The sequence below is a fragment of the Callorhinchus milii genome, unplaced genomic scaffold, assembly GCF_018977255.1.
Source record: "Callorhinchus milii isolate IMCB2004 unplaced genomic scaffold, IMCB_Cmil_1.0 Scaffold5, whole genome shotgun sequence".
Taxonomy (NCBI): domain Eukaryota; kingdom Metazoa; phylum Chordata; class Chondrichthyes; order Chimaeriformes; family Callorhinchidae; genus Callorhinchus; species Callorhinchus milii.
The window spans coordinates 33,056,662-33,080,734 of NW_024704746.1; the positions used below are offsets into that span (position 1 = coordinate 33,056,662).

At 38.1% G+C, this 24,073-nt stretch overlaps 1 protein-coding gene across 5 annotated transcripts; it reads right to left on the minus strand.

The window, feature by feature from the left end:
• Nucleotides 1–255: 255 nt before the first annotated feature.
• Nucleotides 256–23,887, minus strand: poc1b (POC1 centriolar protein B). 5 transcript variants are annotated; one of them, XM_042334755.1, is made up of 12 exons: nucleotides 23,849–23,887; nucleotides 22,552–22,636; nucleotides 21,670–21,841; nucleotides 20,428–20,607; nucleotides 19,320–19,427; nucleotides 18,900–19,015; nucleotides 17,579–17,712; nucleotides 17,036–17,104; nucleotides 16,317–16,469; nucleotides 15,362–15,448; nucleotides 4,288–4,467; nucleotides 256–1,213 (listed from the first exon to the last, which is right to left on the minus strand). In XM_042334755.1, the coding sequence occupies exons 1-12, from the start codon at nucleotides 23,861–23,863 to the stop codon at nucleotides 1,109–1,111; spliced, it is 1,404 nt and encodes a 467-aa protein (XP_042190689.1). In that variant the 5' UTR covers nucleotides 23,864–23,887; the 3' UTR covers nucleotides 256–1,108.
• Nucleotides 23,888–24,073: the final 186 nt, after the last annotated feature.

A 24,073-nucleotide genomic window follows, 5' to 3' on the forward strand; every position in this document is an offset into this window, starting at 1 on the left:
AAAATGATATAAATCCAGTGGAATTTGGAAACCCTGAACTAAATTTCATGCCTTTTTTGTGCTTTTTCAGTTATTTATTTTACCCTATAAATAACTGAACTTATTTATTATCAATGACGTGATAAGGCACTTTATCAAATTCAAGTATTATTATTAAAAGAGCAAAATAACATTTATTGTGTAAGAAAATTGAGGTTTTGCGAGACGAGGTGGAAGAAGGTTCAATAAGCTGAATAAATTTCTTATTCCTGAGTATTTTTAGTATGGAAATAATACTTTTATACAATGTTTAAAATTCACATACTTCAAGATAATCAAATACGTGAACAGAATGCAGCAAAACAACACAGTACAATATTTGTTGTTATAAAAACTTAAATGCAGTAACAAAATGGAGATGGCTTCACAGGTCAGCTGAGTTCTAATGGTAAGGTTAGCAAAACACATTTGGTCTGGGGAGGAAAAAATAGAATACATTTTCAACAAACATTGTGCTACAGGTCATATGTACAAATCTGTTTAGTAGAAGAGAAAAAAAACATTGTGCAAGTTTATCTATGCATTCAGGTTAAATTGTGTTGAAACAAGTGTAATCACTTTATGGGAGTGTATATACAAATCAATCAGAACTCTACATACAAACATTTTCAAAGCTTTAAATTTCTTCAAAGGTATAAAATGAAGCAATAAATGCAATAAATGTTTTTACAAGTCTCACTCTGGCATTTACTTTGTTCATCGTCCTGTCTTTCAGACAATGTGATTTATTTGAATTTCTGATAGAAAAAGAATAAATGTTCACTTTATTTCACAAGAAATAAATATGTAGAGAAATGTATACAAAGACAGTTTAATGATTACACATAATACTTGATGACCCTGTTGACTTTATTAGGTAACAGTTTCTGTGCCAGAAGCAGCTGCATCTAAGTGTAGGCTGCAACCCCATGAGAGGTAAACTTGCATCTTGTACTTATTCACGTACAGTGGCCACTTAAGATGCCATACTTTTAAAAGTTAGCATCTAATTTGTATGACAAACAAAGGTAAAGTGTGTAACTGGAGTTCCCAGGCTGGAAGTTTTCTTTAGCTCCAATCCATGCTCCATTTAGTCTGACGGACTGACTTGTTGCAAAGGGTAGTTTTGATTATCTAGACATTCTTGGAGTTTATCTTCTGTCAATGTTAAACGCTGCTCCAGGATCGAAACAGTCTGTTAAAGAGAGTAATAATTACTAATTGTTTTCACCTGAAATTGTAGACAAAGTGAAATATTACTATATACAAAATAGATTTTGCACACATACAATACGAGTGTGGTAATACAGTCTTAATACAGTGCTTTCACTGGTACTAATGAAAAGTCAGTGCTGCTATGAGTACACGTGTTAATGGAGGTTACCTTTGCCTGCCTATAGGGATTGGAGTTTGAATCAAGATTCGTGCTTGGAAACTGTGATATCAGGACAGTAACTTTGAATGGTATCAAATTGGCAGTTATAGAAAGGCTATAGTTCTATTGTTGTTGTGCTGATCTGAAACTCTGACTGTCCAGAGCCTTGGGATGTTTTCCCGATGTGAAAGGCGCTATACAAATGTAATTTTATTGTTGTTGATCATGACTTTGGTTTTGTCATGTTTCATGGACCCAAATATTGAATAGCTGTCGAGCTTTGAAGCTGAGAAATTTAAGGCTGGAACCACAGAAGGTTGTATGAGCGCAGCCTTCCAGACAATGATTTCCAAGTCAACACAGAATACCCTGAGCTATGTGACCTTCAGGATAATTCCCGGGAATGCTCCTCACCTTCTCTTAATTCCTTTTTCACCCAAACTCGGGACAAGCAAATGGCTGTGAAGACTGCCTTCAGGTGAAGATATGAAGCAGAATCATACTTCTGGAAATCGTGCCACTAAGGCAGATAAATGTTGGCACCAGAGTTAACTGAGTAAGAGTATTTACTTGAAGGTCTGTGCCTGATCAAAACTCACCAAACAAGACATGCTTTTCTCTTCAAGACTTGTTGACTTGAAAGTTTTCTGAAAACCTCTAAGAAGTCTTTTGTAAAATGCCAAAACAACTAGACTTTAAAGTGTAAAATCATCAGGGTGCTCATTTTGGAGTCCTGTAGCTCAGTGGTTAGAGCACTCGCTTTGCAAGCGAGAGACCTGAGTTCAATTCCAGGCAGAGGGCGAAACCTTGGGCAAGTTTCCTTACTCCACACAGAGCCTAATAACAATCCCTCCAAAACCAAAAACAATAATACAATTGGTCATTTTCAATCTACGACTGTTTGTGGGACATTGCTGTGCGCAATTGGCTGCCGCGTTCGCCCACAAATATACGGTCAAATCACTTTAGTGTGTTCTGTGAAGCGCTTTGGGACGTCCTCCCGACGTGAAAAGCGCTATATCAAATGCAAGGATTATTATTATTATTATTATTTTGGGTGAATGGACACGATTAAAGCTATCAATGAGAGTGGGGGCTCGAGGTGAAACTTTACATATAAAATGGAGGGAGAAGGGGTAGGGGGAAGGAAATATTATTTTTGACCCTCTTTTTGATGATGCATGGTTAAGAACTTCTTATAGGGATAGTGGCATGACATTTTTCCCTTCATTGGGAAATTCATTTTTAGCTGGAGGCCAAACAAATTTGAAAACAATTTTTCTTCCCCAAGAGATAAAATGTCAAGAAAATAAGAATGAGATTCTGTCCCTGTTTGCACGTGGCAATCTCTCAGCTCCTGGGTTATGCAACAGAATAAGCAAAACACATTGTCATTAATTTTGGGCACTTGAATCAGAAATAGTTTGTGAATTTTTCATGTTCTGAGTAAGATCAGTATTTGCACATAGGATTTAAACAATGTGGTCTGTGGGATGCAGTGCATTAGTCATAAGTTAACCACATATTTATGGGAAACAAATGGAAGTCCTGCCAAACTTCATCCAAACAATCCCTTTCATATGGTTTTGAATTGCAAAAATATACACACGTGCGATTGTGTGACCAACTGTATGTGTCCATGGCATTGTGACAAAGTTCTGTGCTGGTTTCTGTTTATTTGTTGGCAGCAAAGTATGTTTAAGTGATAGTCTCAGTAAGCAGACCATACGAATAAATGAATACCTCGTGGGTATGTAACCAATTGCAGAGGTGTTACTCAACATAAGTAGGAGTGTACTGTACCAAAGGATTTTTTGTTTTAAAAGGCTGGGAATGCTGAAGGAAACATTTCAGATTTTTGCCATCTTTTTGACATTCACACTTTGTCCGGAGCTAAAAATTTACATCATTCTATATTTGGACTGTTCAACACGAAAAACAATGTTAAACAGCATTTTTTAGTCATAATTTCTCCCTCTCTTGAAGGGATTGGACTCCTTTTTCCTCTCAGTACAGTTTCATGGGTGTCTCCGGTACCTCATTTGAGTGTCTTTTATTCACGTGATCCTTGCCAGAGTTTTGGCAAGCTAATCGACCACTGAGAGCATTGAGATCAGCTAACTCTACACACATTTGTGATCTGTGTGGCCTATCCATAGTGACACTGGAGGTCCTTAGATGATCAGCAGTAATTTTTAAAGTTATGAACAATAGCACAATTTCTCCCTCGCCCTCACACACACATCCATAACGCATCTCTACATTCACACACTATTTTGAAAGGTTATTTTTTTCCCCATATTGTTTAGGTGGACAGTGAATGTGTGGCTGGATTGGTTATGGTTATGTTACATTGATATGTTAGGGTTTTGCTAGATTATTTTAGGGGTTAAGGGAGAAATTTTACAAAGCATTATTTTGGAAATCTTATCTAGTAGTAAGTCGTCTCAATCAGAGGAAATAGGTATAGAACTAAATGTTCAGTTTGTACATGGCATATGCTTGATGAGTGAATAGTTTTTTCTTATTTAATACTATGTACATATCTGAGTATGGTTTATTATGGGCTTTGCACTGTAAGTGCAGTTTGTTAGAGGAAAATGTGGGCCAGACCGCCTTTTGCAGCAGACCTATTTTTGAACCCTACACAAAACTAGTTTTAGTTTCCATTTTCAAATAGTGCAGGCATTGCATAGTTCTTTTGAATGTTATTTACTCAAACAAAATAAATTGCAATTTTTCCACCCACTATAAATAATATCGAAAGCCTCCTAATAAGTCATACCAAATAAATCTATAAAAGAAAATCCTGCAGTGTACATGAGAATTTAATATATTTCACAGCACAATACAAGTCGAGAATTGGGAACTTTCAATCACACTAGTACACTTACCTGGGTTAACACATCTAATTGCTCTACAATGTGCTGTAAAGTGCTTGCAAGTGCTGGTGGGACCTCTTTCTGGTACTCCAAAGGGCAAGTTACAAGTTCACTGCCAGATTGGTGCATTCCACGTGACGCGCTCACTTGGTCTGTTAAAACTGGTCTGTAGTCGGATTCGGCTGCATTTGCCTGCGATCAATCAAGAGGGGGAGAAAACAAGATATGTCATTCTTGCATTCCGATGTGATGTGCTGAAGATATTAGCTTCATCTGTCTTCCTGAAAGATGTCCAACTTCAAACAGTTCTCACCTCAGAGTGAAGTCTGGCAAAGGAAGACACCACGCAACAAAGACACTGTGTGTTCAGAGAATTCAACAGCTTCTGACCAACTCTATTCACACATCAGTTACATCTGCCACACATCTGTTCTCATGGGCTTGCAGTGATTCTAATAACCAGTTTAAAGCAAAAATGTGTTGTTCATGAAGTAAAATCTAGCTGTAACATGGATTAGGAAAATAAAATTTGGCAAAGAATACATTCAGAAATCGTTTTAATGCGGATGCTCGTAGTGAGCAAAGGAAATCGTTTGTTTTATGTCTTTGTCTGGATTTTAAAATGAGGATTAACCCCATTTTCTTTCACACTAACAAATTATTAAAGCAACAACTGTACAGAGTGCAATGATCCTGACGCTAATTTTGTTTTTAACAAAGGATTAAGCATGATAATTTTTAAAACAGCAGCAAATTGGATTATGGCACTTGTCCATTTGAGTTTCACTATAAAGCTGCTCAGATTTGTACAAAAGTACATCTTTACCATTTTTTTAACCATTAAAAATGCAGAAGGTCAAAGGAAACAGCAATCTTCCCAGATCTCCTAGTTTCTTACCTTTTCCGCACACACTTACTATTATAACTATTCATCATTCAAAGAGTATTCTGTAATAACGAAACTGTTCAACAAACATACACTGGAAATCCATTCCAGGTAGGTTGTATTCCTTGGCAGCTTAGAAGATAAACAGCCAACCAACCTAATTGTAGGGCTTGTTCCAAGGCTTTGCGAGCCTGGCACTAAGAAGTAGTTGAGATTCTCTCTGTGACAATATTTATGTCTAGCTTTTTCTCCCTCACTGTGGAAAATTGCACAAACTCCACTTGGAACCTTCCCACATCAGCAAGCCCCACATCAGGTACTCAGCCAGGCAGTGATTCCAACTGCATCTCACCTTTTCACTGCAAGCTGTTACTCCACCAATCTGCCCCACAACTCAAGGTCAGTGTGTGAAATTCATCCCATGAATTGGTCATTTGGTCAGAGCACAAGTGGGATAAATAAACTCATTTGCAAAGTTTCTGAGGTGTATGCAGTTTACGCCATGCCAAACAAAAACTAAAAGCACCTTATACATTAACCCTTCCAGCGCTGATGGGCTTTAATTCGTCTGGCTGCAGGGCCTCTACACTGCCTTTCGCTGCTGGTCAATCTTCACTCTGGATTGAGGCAGAAAAATGAGTCAAAGGCTGACCCCAAGTGCATCTATGATGCGACAGTTAATCATCAATCTCTAGGCTGTTGATTGGCTATAAGTCAGTACATCAAAACCCATGCTTTTGGAAAGTTGTTACCCAAATGGAGCGCAGGAATCCAGAGAGGGCAAGAACAACAACAACAAGCATTTATATAGCGCTCTTCACGCCTCGGAGCTCTTAAACCCAGAAAGACTGGACCCCACAAAGACTGTAAACTGGAGAAATAGTAACTGGAGGATAGCAATCTAGAGGAAGGAGACAGGATAAGTGAGTTTTAAACCAGATTTTAAACTTCAGAGGTATGTGTGCTTGGGGCTGGGGTTGGTGGGGTGGAGAAGAAATAAAAGTAAACTTTTTTTAAAAAAAGGCTGATTGAGAATGGAAGGGATACGGAATATTTGAGTGGAATTGAGTATTTAAACTATTTATTCTTAGTTTTTGTGCCATTGAAGGTTATCACTGCAATAAAAGGTCCCCTGTTCCACCATTGGAAGTCAGGCTTTCAGCGTATCTGCTCCCACTCCCGGAATCCCTTCGATTCACCTCTTCCCTTGGCTCCTTCAAGGTCCATCTCAAGACATTCATCTTTACCTGTACTAGTGGCCATCTTTAACCCCCTCACCCACACCTCCCACCCTCAGCAAACCACGGACTGTCCAGTGCCTTGGGACGGCCTCCCGCAGTGAAAGATCGCTATATAAATGTAAATTTGTATTATGAAACTATTCCTTATATTTTGAGTGGGTTTATTATGATTGTTTCAGCATCATTAGGTGTGACTTACGAAACAGTCCAAGTGTGAATCATAAAACATGATCCCTCTATTCTGTATGCAGCTGCTTAAGACACTACAGACTTGGACTTGTTGGTTTAACATTGTGAAAGATAGTGCACATAAAAAAGAACAGTCATAACTGGTCAGGCTTTGAAGGATTACTTCTCTGAGCCAGGAAAAAACAGAAGACACAAAGCACAGTTGATGCATGAATGCAGGAAGCTATTACCACAGCATTAGCAGCCGGATGTCACGCAGGAAATTAAATTGGTAGCTTCTGTAAATACAATATCACAGAGACCTACTCGTAATTCATTAATACAGTTTCCTGTCAGGCCATAAATGATACTTTTTTTGTGTGGTAGTTACACAGTGGCATTGGTTTCTTATCCAATAATTAAACACATCCATTCTTGAGTTTAACACTTCTACCAATAAACTCAGATAGCACAAAGTGGCGGAGATTTGTTTCACAACAACTTATTTATATAGTGCCTTTCATGCCTTGAAGCAATTCAGTGGAAAAAACAAAGCTAAAAGTTCTGGGAATTGTTTAATAATTGTAATATAGATTCAGTTGCAAATTTACAAGGTCTGATGTCACCTTTGTCTTATAGGTCTGCAAATAACAACTGCAATATCAGTAACAGATCCTGCCTCTCTCCAAAGTAGGTGAGGTGGTACCAAGGGGCCATAAACCCAAGATTGTTACTGGAAGACTTAAGGGCAGAGGATAAAATAAACATTTTTGCATAGAGGGTTATTAGAAGAAGGTTTGCGTTAATGGCTATTGAGGCCAAAGCCATAACATTTCAAATGGGAATTGACTAAACATTTAATGCAGAAGAATATAGAAGGACAAGGAGGGCCCAAAATAGTAGTGTTTGGTTCCAGGGAGGGTCCTGCACTAGCAGAGGCTTGATGGGCTGTAATATCTATGATCCTATGTTCTGTGTGTGGCTCCAGAGATAGCAATCCCCCACCATAAAGCACTGCCATTGGAGGCTCCCTTGTTTTCTGGTCAGGCAGAATGATGGTGGAGTGTTCTTTTGATTGCTTGCTTGCTTGCATGCATCTTCCAGGAAAGGTGCAGCAACTAAATAGTCATAAAGATGATTTAGAAACAACTCTACGTGTTCAAGCCTAGTTGTTTTTGCTGTTCCGGTTGCTGTAGAAACCGAGCACCAAAATAAATAAGACTATTTCCTGCGTCTATATCACCAAAACAAACTATAGCAGGCCTTCTTCAAACATATCTCTGATCCATTTAAAGGGGAAAGTTAGCACTAGCAAAAACTGAATCCTTCAATATTTGCAACTAGGGATTTTAGGAAACTTAACAGAATCAATTCTAGACAGTGACACTTGAGTGATTCAGTAGAGAAAATGACTATTACATTATGATTTCTCTACCTACAATTGACATGAATGACTATAAAGGGCTATGAGGCATCTTAACATATTTTGATTTATCACAGAACATTTCCTCCCAGGAAGTTTTTTTAAAAAAATGATTTTCTTCCTAGACTTTGGTAGGAGATAGTTCCAGTACAAAGTGTTTCTCACCAAGTACTGATCTTCCTTTAAGAAGAGTTCAACAGAAAATTTATCACATACAGTAAAAAGAAGAAATGGATGCACTGCTTTCAATCAAAACCGACATCAAAGGTGAATGAATGATGCTCTAAACAGACACGGGATTTAAAAATAACCACACAGGAAGGATCGTGTGCTTCCATGTTCATAAATTGCAGAAATTCCTATCAAGTCACCAGCAGTCAAAAATAACAAGAGGAAGTATAGTTTGTGTGTGGGACATTTGAGGAATGGTTTGAAATATCACAACTGCTCCTGAAAATGCTAGTATGTAACTTTTGTATAAATAGCTCACTAGTGCAGCTATCAATTTTCTCTCAAATAATATTTCATTTTTCATTAATATGTTTAAAGATTGAAAGCTTGTCACAATTATTCTAATATCAAGGATATATGCAATAGAAACACAATGCATCTTGCCCTTTTCTAAACAACGTTTTAAGACTTTATTTAACCTTCTCTGGAACATCTCAATCTGAATTCTAGTTAGTATATACTTCTGAGAGGCAAAATAAATTACCTGATTTTGAGACACTGTAGAGCCGTTTTCACTCACCCCTCCCATTTTTGGAATTCACTTTATGCAATCATTTTGTCTGCAAATGCATTTTTAAAGAGGCTCAAAAACAATCTTCTGTTCCAAAAAATTTTAAAAGCATAAATGAGCTAAAAAAATGAATGCTATGATAGACTGGAGGGGGCAACAATATTTTATTTGTTGCAAAGGTAACTATTTCTGGTGATGTGGTTTCCATGGTATGTCACTAGATTATTTTTGTACCTCCTTTTGCAAAGGCTAGGCACTTAGTAAGAAAAGGTACGGATTAATGAAAGTAAAAAGCCTTAACGGTGGAAGACAACAGCTTGATTGGCTGTTCAAGTTCTAAAAAGGATTCAGGTTATACTATTCCTGATGGTATAAATTGGCAGATTTAGTGTCTAAGACTAAATATACTTTACATGTTTCCATTTGGACACAGTACTTTTTTTTAAAAGCTATAGCATTTCTGCACTGCAGTGCAGCAGTGAAATCACTGGATCTTTCTCACAAATAAACAGAACCTTTATTTGACCCCGACTTAATTGGTAGCACTCTTGCATCTGGGTCAAAAAATGGTGGGTTCAAGTCCCAAATTGAGATTTTGAGCTCCGAGTCTAGGCTGACGCCTCTAGCGTGGGGTGTTAGGAGTGTGCAGCAATCCATTGTTAGAGATACCAACCTTCAGATGAGGTTTTAAACCTAGGTTTCGTCTGCTTGGTCAGATGGATGTTAAAAACCCCATGGCATTATTCAGAAGTGAAGGGAGTTTCTACCAGTGTCCTGGCCAACAATCCTCACATAAAATAATAATTTTACAACTCTCCATCCAAGCTGGCTGTGCACAGCTTGGCTGCCATGTTTGTCATACACTTTACAGCAAGTCACTGTATTGCGCTTTGAGATGTTTAAACATTATAACCTCGTCCACTGCTGTAAAAATGGACAGGAACTGAAATGAAAAGCAAGTTAAATCAACTCTATTTCAGTAAAACATGCTTTTGGATACTATAGATATGCAGTAACCTAAATCAGACAGCAGTAAAACATTTATTGGGGATTAAAAACACTCCTTACGACATAATAGTGGACAATACTCAGATTGTGTACTGGGTAAATGGTTTCTGTTCCCCCTTCCATTTCCAGTTGATTTTAGCTGCCATTGGCTTTTTCCTGTGCTTTCAAATGGAGTAATGATAAAAAGGGGTTTTACAGGAACATGTACTGTGGTCTCATTGAAAAATAATCCACACCCATCCTTGCCAAGTTAATCACTATATACATTAATAATAATACTTGCATTTGATATAGTACCTCATCACATCTTCGAGATGTCTCAAAGCGCTTCAAAATTAAAAGATAAGGCACCAATATCAAGCAACAAAAAAAATTGTGCTTTCACCCTTATAGACTCAATGGCTTTGTAAGAATAAATAATCTGCAGGAGGTGGGTAACTGATGTGCTGGAAACTGACTGAGCGCTAACTTTAGTGGTGTCCAATATATTCTAACAGTTCTCATGGAAATGGCATTTAGATCTGTAAACCATCTTTTATGTCAGCAGGAAGCTCATTACAGCCTGACAGGCAAAGTGACAAGAACACTTTGCTGTCAGCACCACATAGATATCATTTCCTGTGTGGGCATCCTGCAGCCGCATACCTTGGGGGTGCATTTCTCCCTAAAGGAAGTTACTTTTAAACAGGAAGAGAGGAAGAAACAGTTGCTACAGATATGTGGGACGATGGCTTGTCGAGCATTCTTTGCATACTTGCACATCAGCTGCATGAAACAGCGACACTGGCATGAACGTGGAACATGTTGCTATTATAGACACTAAAGGCTATTTGTAATCTCACAGAGGGGAGGTGAAGGATTTCCACTAACACAGGAAGCAAAGGATCAGAAATAATTCCTGGAATTTGTTTTTTTCCACACAGCAATAAAGCTTTGCTAGGCATATGGAAACAATTTTTCAAACAATCTAAAAAAAAACAATTTTAAAAACAGATTATAAAGCAATTAGATAATCTAAATTTTTATTTTTGATTTAAGCTAAAATGCTTACTAAAGATAACCAGAATCCTATCATCATTGTTACATGAGAAGAGGTATAGGAAATAAAAAGACTGAGGTGTGTAGAATCTGTTTGAAGGGCTGAACTACAGAATAATTTTAGTGTACGCAGGAGGTGCACTTTTTTAAAGTTCCCAAATGATCCCATTTATGTACACTGTATTAAAATGTTAGTGCGGCACATCTAAGCGGGACACTGCTGTATGCAAATTGCCTGCTATGTTTGCCTACGGAATGCTTGAGACGATACACTCTTCAACAAAACCTGTGAAGCACTTTGAAATGTTTTTAACAACGTGATAAGGCGCTATATTATATGCAAGGATTATTGTTACTGTATGTAAGCATAATGAACTCCAAGACCCATCTGTTCTCTTAAATTAACTTTCTCAGCTGTTAATAGTTTCCTCTTATCAGGTACTCTTTCCGATCTATTATGAGCCTTTGCTTGTCATCTTTTCTAGTTTCAATACACTTGCCTCTTTTAGACCTGCAGTAAAACAATGCCTCCCATATCTTTCACAAGTAAAAAAAAAACTAGCAAAGTGCTAAGGCTTGCTTTAGAGAATTGAGAAAACCATATTACTAAGATTCAGATTGTTTATTCATCTACAATTGAGATACATTTAAAAATCTACCAGGTTAAAAACTCTTAACAGGATCAACGAAACAGTTCTCCTGCATGAGACATTTAGGAAATGAAGTATCAAATTTCTGTTCCTATATCAAATTTCAGGAGCTGCTATGAAAATAGTTGATTTGGGTAACATGGTGCTAACCTAATCCCTCCTCAGAAAGGCAAGCTAAGAAGAAGTGGCATAATCATTAGATTCCAAATAATATTCTTTATATTATGAAGACTAGAAGGACTGAGCTTTTTTTTTCCAGTCCTGGTTACCTCACTCTTTGTCTGGAGAAAGATCTCGCTGCAAATTAACTTTGCTCACAGCATTTTGTTCTGCAATGTGATTTGTGGTTCCGCATTCTGAGCAGGCTTCCCAGATTGCAATTGTCCAAGTGGTTTGTTTCCCTTCTGGAGAAAGCGGCCTCGATCGAAGTCAAAATAATTATACTTCCCAAGATCTTATGGCTCTATTTCAGCTTCAGTGAGCAGCGTTTACAGCAAGAGCTTAGATGTGTGGTGAACCATGCAGTTTTATAGCAAAGTTACAAATCATGGCCCTGGATAACCTACATTATTATATAAACCTTCCTAATTTTCAAAGAACAGCCATTACTGAAGTTACACGAAACAACGTTTTGGTGGTCAGCCGAGTGTCTTCGACACATGCGGAAACTTGATACCATGCTTAAGAATATAAAAGACACAGATCTACATATATATGCCACTTGCGCATGGAAATTTCCCTGCGTCTGGAATGGAATGTGAACTCTCTCCCTGGAGGAATGCATCCTGGCTTATCTAATTCTGGAGAGTATTTGGCATAGGTTGGCAAGAGCCAAGCCTCGGCACCCCAGAGTGTGAATTGGGGTACTCCTGGAGTTTAACCAGCAATAACCACATCGCTTGCCATTGAGATCATTGTCTGGCAAGCACCTCACTGCTTATCAAAGCCAGGACAACAACAACTTGATTTAGCTCGTGCCTTTCACTCACTCGATATCAAACTATGCCATTGTTAAGTGCTCCAAGACAGACTTAACAATGGCATAATTTGACTTCAAGCTAAGGGAGAAAGGCAAAGTGACTGTAGGCTCAATCGAAGAGGGAAGTCTTCAGGACCACCTTGCAGGATTAGCAGGAGCTGAATGGTAAAAATCCTTGCTCACAGTAACTGTGGGTATGCCCTCCAGGTCTCCTCAATGAGCCAGTCTATTTGGGCTGTCATCAGCAGTGCCCTGGAACACTGTGGACATGCCTGGTTTAGGAACTGGACTACTGAAACTGCCGCACAGGGTTGGCTTGATTCGGGATTTTGTTCTCAAGCATGTCACTTGGAAGTCATCCAAATGGACGTTTTACAAAGGTATAAAAATATACTCTGCGTTTAACTATCAGTGGACAGTGAATGATTTACCAGGAGCCACACTGTCATCAAGCCAATGGGATATGATGCATTACCTCTAACAGCCAGGCTGTCGTACTAAACATTCTCAGCACGGAAAAGAGAATCTGTTCATGAAACACGTCATTGGGGCTGGCTAACTGGACCATTCAAGGACGAGGTTCAGCGGGTTAAAGCTAAAGCCACAGGGAGACAATATTGAGCAATCCAGTATTATGTCACTTTACTTCAAGTTACAGTATAACCAAACAAAATATCTGTTACTTACATAAAAACTATCACAAGCTGGCAACAGTCTGTGTATATTACAGATACTGCACACATCAAAGTAATGAATAATAATATAATTCAGAATAGTAATAACAGTAAATTAATAATAGAACCTCAGTGGAACCCTGCTGTAATGCACTTTGTTGTTTATTCATGTGTATTTAATCACTCACTTTGAGCCATTTGGGTGTGGAGCCTGACATCGACTGAACAAAAAAATTCAAAATGAACACAGAAAGCTGTCTGGCTTCGTTCACAACACAAGGCTTCAAACTGTATTGGTTTAAAGTGCAACAATGAGAGATGCATAACGCGGTGATTTGAAGTGAATTACGAATGCAGAAGTGTTGACCAGCAACCACGCCCTGTTATAGGCAGATTGGTATTTTATTCACCGCCATTTCTACTTTATATGGTTTTTCATTTGAAATTTCAGTCTGCTATTTCCATTATTTATTTCATAATGTTTATAATAATACATATTATTATTTTTTTCATTTATTGTGTAAATCTATACGCAAGATTTACATTGGTCTGAATAATGGAAATTGATGTTATTGTATAAAATAAATATGCATTTATGTAGGATTCTATAAAATGCACAGTAGGTATTGGTGAAACTACATTCTTCCTCTCCTCTTAAGGCAGTGGCTCATACTGACAATAATGATATCAGAAGTTAAAACAATGGCTGATTTCTCTCTTTATAAGCAAGTTATTTAGCTAATATTTAGCTTTATTTAAAGCTAACTCAGCAAATACCATTAATCAGACATTCTCCTATAGTCTATAGCACTGACTTTATCAACTCATGACCAGAAATCTATCAAAAAAATCTAAATAATCAACAAAAAAGCAAACAAACAAATCCAACTTATATTGGCCACATCTCAGTGTTGACTGAGTTTGGTTGAGCAAATGTAAGGAGTTAAAAGTTGGTTAATGGTTAGGCTGTAATTAAGTCGACAGCACCATCTACTGGATAAAACCACAATTACTGTATAAAGTGCAGGTAAATTAAGCTTTGTGAAACTTGCCCAAATGGATATATTCCACTTGACTATATCTGCATTTTCAAGACATCACACGCTAATAATAATAATCCTTGCATTTGATATAGCGCCTGATCACTTCGTTGAGACGTTTTGAAGCGCTTGACACAACACATTGTAAAGTGTTGGGACCGTATTTTGTGGGTGAAATGCGGCTCCCAATTGCGCACAGTGTCCCACATCATTCATATTTAAACCAGCTCGATCACGCCATCAAATCAAGATCTTGATAAACTTCGAGCTTTCATTTTCTGAACAGCAGTAACATTTTAATACTCAAAACCATTTCAGAAAGTGAAAAATAATTAGCTACTGAGAAAACTTTTGGCCTTAACGTAAAACATTCTCAATGCATTATCTTATGCAGCTGAAAAACAACGTTAAAATGGGAAAATCTTGATCTTTCTGTCATAGTTTTGATTTGTGGCTAGGTTTATTTTTTCGTTCAAGAGCAACATGACTACATTCAGTTTGGGGGCAAAATAATGAATACAATCCATCACCATCATCATCTTGGAGTCCTGTAGCTCAGTGGTTAGAGCACTCGCTTTGCAAGCGAGAGACCTGGGTTCAATTCCGGGCAGAGGGTGAAACCTTGGGCAAGTTTCCTTACTCCACACAGAGCCTAATAATAATCCCTCCAAAAACTAAAAACAGTAATAAATTGGTAATTTTCAATCCACGACTGTTTGTGGGACATTGCTGTGCGCAATTGGCTGCCGCGTTTGTCCACAAATATAGTCAATTCACTTGACAGTGTGTTTTGTGAAGCGCTTTGGGATGTCCTCCCGACGTGAAAAGCGCTATATCAAATGCAAGGATTATTATTATTATTATGATCTTGTATGAAGATAATGTAATGAAATGAAATGAGTGAGACAGAAATAGGATAGGTAAAGTGTACACAATCCACAGGCTCGATGAGCCAAAAGGCCTAATTTCATTCCAAGCTTCAGTCACAAACTTTGGTATTGTGCTCATCATGTAATGCATATATTTAAATACAAGCCTTGTAAATTCTTAAATACTATATCCTTCAGCTGAAAGACAATGTCTTTCCTTCTGATCTTTAAGCGCTCTGAGACGCTACCCTGCATGGAGGGCACTATATAAGTGCAAGTTGTTGTTGTCTTATTTTACTGGTGACAAAGAAGTCAAAGTTTAAGCATAAACTAATAAATTATGCAAATTCTGTTGATTACAAACTCACCGAGGATTTAGCAAAAAGAGGCACTCCTACATCTATCACAATGGGTTCTGATGTCTGCAAGTCAGCCACATGGGTCCTGGGATTAATCTGCATAATTGAAGAAAATGGCCCAAAATCTGAAAAGAAACCCTCAATATGGAAGCTACTATTACAAAAAAACAACAAAATTACATTTATAGAGCGCCTTTCACGTTGGGATGATTATTAAATAATCATTCTGATCTTAAACAGCCTCGCTTCAAATGTAGTCAATGTGAAGTATGTGATATGAATCAACAATCCATTACTGTACACTGCAATCAAATGAATTCTGAAGTGCCCTATTATTTTGTATAGTCCTGTACTCCCATACTTTTATGAGCTCCATTTACAGTCTAATATAGGGAACTGAGGCACTATCTTGCTTTTATTTTTGTACTGCGGCTGACAATTTGAAACCTTTTAAAGAAATCGTTGGGATTTATATTGAGTCAAGAACTAAACATTGCCACTAATTTGCCAAATTAGTAACAAATTAAGCTTGCTTTTAGAAGCCAATTCTTCAACAGGTTGGGTGGTCATAGCTCGACAAGCAGAAGGTAGCTTACGAGTTTTCGCAACGGTAAGCTATGTAGTTTAGCTAATTAATAGCCAGCACATCAATGCACAGCTCTGGCCAAATTGTGCCGAAAGTCTGTAGGATTTGCTAATGAGGTTGCAGGTCTGGGGAGTCTGAGCATGCACTCTATACCGGATTAAAGAGAAACCGTGGAACTTTCAGTAGTTTGGTTTGGAGACTCTTACGCATGATGACAGGTTTTTGCATTTGTCAAGACACCTAACTGGCCAAGAAAGAAGACAATCACTTTTGGACAGAAGCAAGAATCTGTTTACATTATGTAGTAAGAGTATTAATGCCTCACTTTCAGAACAGTGCTGTTTGTCAGATGACACACTAACAAACGTAAATGTTTACCTCTATAGTCTGAGGTCTGGAAGCAGGCAGGAAATGAGCTCTTGGGTGAATGTCTGTGATATGAGGAGCTGGATCAGGATTTGTTCTTTGATGATGGCTTTTCAAAATTTCATTGTAAGGAATGGCATCAAAATTTGTCTTCCATACCAATACCTGTTAAACAGGAAAATGTGCATCACATTTGTTCTCAATTTTTTAATTCATGAAAAAATAAAACCAAACACAATTCTGATTTCTAACACTTTGAAAACGAGTTATAGGAGGAAGACACAAAACCATTCCCTCTTGAAATTAAGATATCTATTCACATAATGGTAAATCAGCACAATGCCAACAGTTGCGATACAAATATCATTACCCATGTTAGCTGAGAGCTTTAACTGCTCAAAAAGTGTAACATACTTCCTGTGTTTTTAAATCAAATACAGTGAAACCTTATCATATATAGTGCAGTTGGCTGGATTCAATGTCTCAGTTATCCACACGATAAGTGAGGTGAGAAAAAAATCTGACCCCTGAGTCATCAGGTCAGGGATATAAGTGTAATATGTACAGGAACGCCTCTGAAATGTGCAAAAAGTGATGACCACAGCAAGTCGATGACCGAAAGTTAGGTTATTTTTTCGCTCGGGAAGTCAGCTAATTAACGCCAGAAGCTGGGTGTACCACCCTGCTGGTTACCATATTGATCGCCAATATTTTAATTAAAAGTGCCAAACCTGTGAATCGCTTCCACCAGAAGCAAAGTATTCCCCATGTCTAGAAAATGCTACTGCAATTACAGGGCCCTGCAAAGAAACAATACACAAATGAACACATGGTCCATTCTGCAAATACATTTACCTCTGTTTTATTACATATTTACTGAAACAAATTCTGAAAATAGGCGACTAGATAGAGACAGGTATCTAAAAGTAGTAATTATATTGTTCTTTGTAAATCTATATTACACACTTTGCTACAAAATTGACTGTTATTGTGCATTAAATACACTGTAAACTCCTGATAACTCATCACCGTAAGGAGAAAGGGCTCAGTGACGAGTTATCCAGAGTGGAGAGTTAGACATATTTATAAACAAATAAATAAATGCGGCTGGGAACATTGACAGCATGATGACTTAAATGGTAGTGACAAGTTAGACCAGGGTCGAGTTATCAGGAATTTACTCATTTAAACTAATAAACTAATTTAAAACATGTAAAACTGAAGAACTGTAATATCCCATGAGAAAAAGTGCAGTGTGTATAATTCATTTTCACCTGGTGTCCATGAAGAGTGAAAAATAGTCTTCCTTCTAACAAATCCATGATCTTAAGAGTGCAGTCATTAGAGGCAGTAATGAGGTAGTTACCAGAAGGATGGAAGGACAAACAATTCACTGCAGTATTATGGACTGTTTTGACAATATAAAAGAAGAAAGAACAGTTAGCTTGTATAATCTAACAAGTCAGTGAATCTCCTGAATAACAAACTTAAAGTGCAATTCTCTCTCATAGACATTATTGCCAGTTCTTTTGGCTTCTATTTTCGTTCGCCAGTTCTATTGCCTTCTCCCGACACCGTTTCTCGTGCCATTGCTGCTTTGGAGACTCGGAATGTGGCATCACACAGTGCATCACTTTTGCAACCTTCCAGAGGGATCTTGCGTCAAACAATATTCCACATGGAACATTCACAACTACGGTGCGATGCCTCTTTGCAACAACTTTTCATTACCTTCATTAATTAGAATCTTTGTAAATTCAGCACTGGGAAATCTGGCCACTTTACAATAAGAGGTGTCTTCAGAGACAAACTGAGAGATAACACACTTTTAGACACGAATGGCAGAAGGTAATGTAAATTAAATTGGGGTGGGGGGTATGAGTTGAGTCGGATGAACCGAATGAGGTGAGGAAAGTGATCAAAAAGGCTGGAATTTTACCAAAAAGCAACAAAAAAAAGCAATCAAGCACAGCAGATATTTTACCAGTCCAGTATCATTTGGATGAATAAACTAGTCACCAGAATGATTCCTGGGATGAAAGGATTTCATTTCTATAATAGACTTACTTAACTGGGTTGCATTATTTGGAATTGTGTAGGTTGAAGGGTCAACTGAATTGAGATGTTGACTCTAGTTAGGAAGCTATAACCTTAGAATTGCATAGAATTAGAGAATGAAACAGGACATTCACGTAATATTACTCCCTCCTAATCCACATAAAATTACTCTCATAAATTCTTATGGCTTGGCCTACATTTGATGAGTTGCCTGCATTGGATTCATTCTGATCATTCATTGAAATATTGCCTTGACGTCCATCCAGCTATTTTATTAATACCTCTCAAAAAGTAGCTGAAGTAAATGTTCATTGCTTCCGTATTCGTCTATAAAAAATACAGTCACTACACTTTACAATATATCCTGCAAAGCGCTCTGAGAGGTGATATGAAAGGTGCTATATCAAACGCAAAGATTATTATATCCATTAAGAATTTAATTCCAAGGTTGCCACTAAAAATCAACACAGTCGGGTTTTGTTTTCCACAAAAAACAGTCAACACAATTGGGAAGATATTTGAATCAATTCTGCTTACCTTTGTAATGTTGGAGTAATTTATTTGTACGAGTGTCCCACAGTTTCACTGTATTATCAGTTCCTGCTGAAGCTATACAGGTGCCACTGGGATTAAAATCCACATAATTGGCAAACCTAGATTATAATCAACATCAATTTAGTATCTGAATCTTTCAATCATAAATTTTAACTTCTCTTTCACTTTTTAATCGGGGATAACAATCAAAACACGTTTCTGAAACAAAATGGTTGGAATAAGAACTACGCAGCTTATCATCAATGAAATGCCATTACATTGAATTGTAATCAAATAATATGAAGATACACTGTAATTTGGATAACATTAGAATGTACTAAGAACCAAACACTTGACATTTTTAATTATTATAAAGTAATTCAGGATTGAATGTGTTTCAGAAACAATGAACGTTAAACTTACCCTCCATGATCAGGAAAAGTACAGACACATTCTTTGCTCATTCTGTCCCAAATCCTGACAGTCCTGTCATCACTACAGGAAACAATGAGCCTTCCATCTGCAGAAAACCTAATTATAACAATAAAATCTTTGAAATCACGCAGATTTTTTACTTTTTAGAAAAATTAAGTAAAGTTACAGTACTTGCAAATATAACAATGTATGAGCAAATGCTATCTTCAGTTATAAACATGTTGCAATTTGTTAAAATTGGCTCGGTTGGTAGCACTCTCGCCTCTAAGGCAGAATTTTGTGTATTCAAACCCTAAGTCGGGAGTTTTGAGTTGACCGTCTCAGATGACATTCCAGCTCAGTGCTGGGGGTATATTACATTGTCAGAAGTGACCTCCTTCAGATGAGATGTTAAACCGAGGTGCCAGCTGCTGTTCAGGCAAATGTTAAAGACCTCTGGCATTTGTTGAAAAGAGATGGTGGTGGGGGGTTCTCCCAGTGTACTAGCCAATAATCCTCCAAATAAAATTATTCATTTCATAGCTGATTTTGGGAGATTGCCATGTTAAAATTGGCTACCATGTTCGTCTATCAAATATTGTCACTACACCTTAAAATTTATCCTGTGAATAACTTTAAATCATCCTACCGTTGTGAAAGGCACTATGCCAAAGGTAAAGATTATTATTATTAGATTAGCACTGGTTTGCCACTTTTTAAGATATTATTTTAAACCAAGCTTCTTTCTTATGTAGACAAAAATTTAAACATTTAAACACAAAACTCTTAACAGCGACCTTAACGTACCTTAACTGAAGCACAATATTTATTATAATGATGCTTAACCATTAAACTGATGAATCTTTAATATTAATACATTTAATATACTCAAACATTAAACTTGTTTAACCTCTGTTTCAACGAATCAAAGAAATATATCTTATACTCTTGATCCCAAGTCCAATAGTCATGACATGAACATCTTGACTACTGTATATCTCCCACCCAAATAACACAAAAGGAAAGAAACCTCACTAATGGCTGAATCTACACTATGGTTAAATGCCAATGTACACATAAACCAATCACAATATCTATGAATTCAATTGCAACTCACTTGGCGCAGCGAACCCAGTTGTTGTGCTGATTAAGGGAAAACAGAAATCGCTGTTGATGGGCACTCCACACCTTCACTGATTTGTCATCGGATGCTGTGACCAACAGAGTCCCATCACTGGAGAAGTTCACACTGCGAATTGTGGCACTGTGTGCTTTGAATGCAGTTGACTCTCCTTTCCTAAGCACAAGACAGCAAAATAATGTTTCATTGGTTTGTACTACAGATATGCCAGATACCTGGGAGCAAGCTGTGTTGTGAAGATCTTTCGCACCAGTCTCTGGTTAGTGTTTGTGCTCATTTAAAAGGCAGTGCAAAAAATATTTTGTCGGATGATATCATTTCCTACAATTCTATTTTCATTTAATACTCCATTTTCCAGTATTTGCTACTAAACATGCAGTATAAATGGAGGTTGAATGAACACATATCATGCTGTACTCTGCTCCTTATGCCATCTGGATGAGGCAATTTCAGAGGCAGTGACTCATACCCACTTCATTATCAATGTAAAGGGGATACTGCACTGGGCTTACTTCTCTATGGTCCATGGATAATTTTTCCTGGTATCCTGTCTAAGAATCCCCCAAATAAAATTTGATTATTCACTTCATGGCTGTTTGTGGGACATTGCTGTGTGCAAATTGGCTGCCAATGTAAATCCTGTGAAGGTATTTCCTTGAGATATTTTGACTATATGACAAGGTACTCCACCAAATCAAGCATTATTTATATTATTATCATAATAAGGATTGCTGGAGTAAATGGATGAACTTTAACTTTGCATTTGAATCTAACGGGAATTAAATTCACCTATGCAATGTTGACATTTTGCTGAGAGAACTGTAAATAGATTGTGCTGATATGAATGCATTTTGAAGTAAACATCCACAGGTCAATAAAAAAGGGCAATTCATACATACAGGCTGACATGTAATTGGCAGGGAACCCACATTATATCTAAATGTTCCAGAGACATTAATCAAAGTTTTTAGTTACTAATATAATCAAAGAATGGGGAAAATTGAATTACAAAATGGAACTTCTTTATCGCATAAACATGAAGAAAAGCCTCTCTTACTATGCAGAGAGAACACCCGTCCATTAGAGAAAACAATCAGAGCAGAAGCATAACATTCTCAGAACAAAACGATTACTAAATAACCTCAAGATTTAGTGCAGAAATGCTCCAGCAAACCTTTACAAACATTGCCTGGTTACAGGTTCACTAACAATACTCACACATTTGGGACCCAGAGTCTAATGGTCTTATCTCGTGAAGCAGATGCCACCAGTTCACCTGATGGGGAGAACTGGGCACATGTCACCGTGTCCCCGTGGGCTGTAAACCGGTAAGCTCTGCTTTGTGGCTTCAAGTTCCATATCATAAGGCACTTGTCTGCTGAGGTAGTTGCTTGAGAAATAAACAAATAAAATGCTTTGTAATGATCGAACACGACTGAACATAACTGGGGCAGTGGATGGGGTTTCTACAAATAATACTTGATTTAAGAAAAAACTGCCAAGATTCCCTCTTCTGATTGTTAAACAGTTATGGGAAAATGTGTGTATATATTATTATATATATCTATGCATATATACACACACACACACAAACACCGGAATCATGCTCATCTGATGCCCTCTGTGACTGTATAGTCTGCCTATATAGCATATTGAATCAAATATGATTAATGCCCTGCTTATGTCTTTTTATTCCTTTCAATTGTCAAGTTAATAGGACTGTCATTTTGCCTCTCAGACTTAGGAAGGATTAAATAAACTGAAGTCAAAAAATTGGGAACAAATTTAATTTCAAATGATTAGTAAATATTTTATTAACTTAAGGTAGAGCAAGAGCAAATTACAAAGTTATAATGTTAATACACTGCTCAAGATTTAGTTTCACAGTTGACATCATCTGAACTCAATTAGATCACAAACATGTAATTCACCCATTATTCATTCTTCTACAGGAAAATTGGATGCGTTATTTTGAGAAAGAATTAAATTACAATCTGAACTAATATATGAACCATCTATTTCATCTTTCATTGCACCGACGAGAACTGGAATAAAATTATACTTGAAAGTGTATGACGTAATACAAGATCAAGCACTTACCCAGTTGTTTGTTGTTTGGGTTGAAATCAACACTCGTCACCACATCTTTATGGCCTTTAAAGTGGTTTTCTAAAGTTGGATCCTCCTAACATATTAAAAGCACAAAACTTTCAAATAGGGACCCGTTATAACACGTCTGAAAACAGAACATTTTGTCTTGGAAAAAATTTCACAACTTTGCTTAAGACACTTTCATTTAAAATATTGTCATTTATATCCTTATCGCTGGTTTGACTACAGCCAACTAAATCCTAAGAATGCATAAAAATCCCCAACAGAACTTTCCATTATGTTCACATGATTGAGAGTTCTTGACGAAAATACCTTCTCCCCCCCACTGTAACGTTAACGTTTCAAGAACCGACAGCAATTGATAAACAGTAATGTGTTCACAGTAAATGGTTAGATTAGATCAGGGCAGAAATTGCCCATTATGGAGTCCTGTAGCTCAGTGGTTAGAGCACTCGCTTTGCAAGTGAGAGACCTGAGTTCAATTCCAGGCAGAGGGCGAAACCTTGGGCAAGTTTCCTTACTCCACACAGAGCCTAATAATAATCCTCCAAAACCCAAAACAGTAATAAATTGGTCATTTTCAATCTACGACTGTTTGTGGGACATTGTTGTGCGCAATTGGCTGCCGCGTTCACCCACAAATATACAGTCAATTCACTTTACAGTGTGTTCTGTGAAGCGCTTTGGGACGTCCTCCTGACGTGAAAAGCGCTATATCAAATGCAAGGATTATTATTATTATTATTATTATTTGGCACGTCCCCAGGCCAGCGAGCGGCGGCCGGGGCTCCGCGCGTCACTTACTGACATTTCTGCGGAACGTTACTCCTGGAATTCCCCATAACAACAACTCTTCTTTTTATTTTTCATTTCCCACCGAGAAACACAGGACGTCGGATTACACACAGACAAAACAATACAAAACAAAACACACCAAACGGTGCCGCGGGCGGTTTAACAACCAACAACAACAACAACAGCCAGCAACAACGCCGGTATTTGACATCAGGGCCTTCGAGACGTCGCAAAGCGCTTCACGGGACGACACTGTGAAGTGTAGTGACTGGGTATTGTGGGGGTGAAACACACAGCAGCGTCTCCACAAACAGCCCCGACAGCCCCTCTCACACACACACACACACACAACAACAACTTGCATTTATGTGGCGCTCAGCAATGGCGGCCGCGCCCCCCCCTCTCCCCCCCCTCCCCCCCCCCCTCTCCCCCCGCGCCCCCTCCCCCCTCCCCGTGTCTCTCCCTCTCCCTCTCTCTCTCTCTCACTCACCAGCGCGAAGGCCATGGCGGCGGCGGCAAGTCACAAAGCACTCGAGCCCCGAGCACTTGGATGCTATTGTTCCCGCTCCGCCGCTCGGCCATCGATTACGCGCTGCTGGAGGACCCCCCCCCCACACACACTGCGGGCGGGCAGAGCGCCCTCCGGCGGTCGCCAGGGGGCGGGGCGCCCTATTTTTTTTTGTGTGGTCAGCTGGATTCCTGAAACCTATGGGTG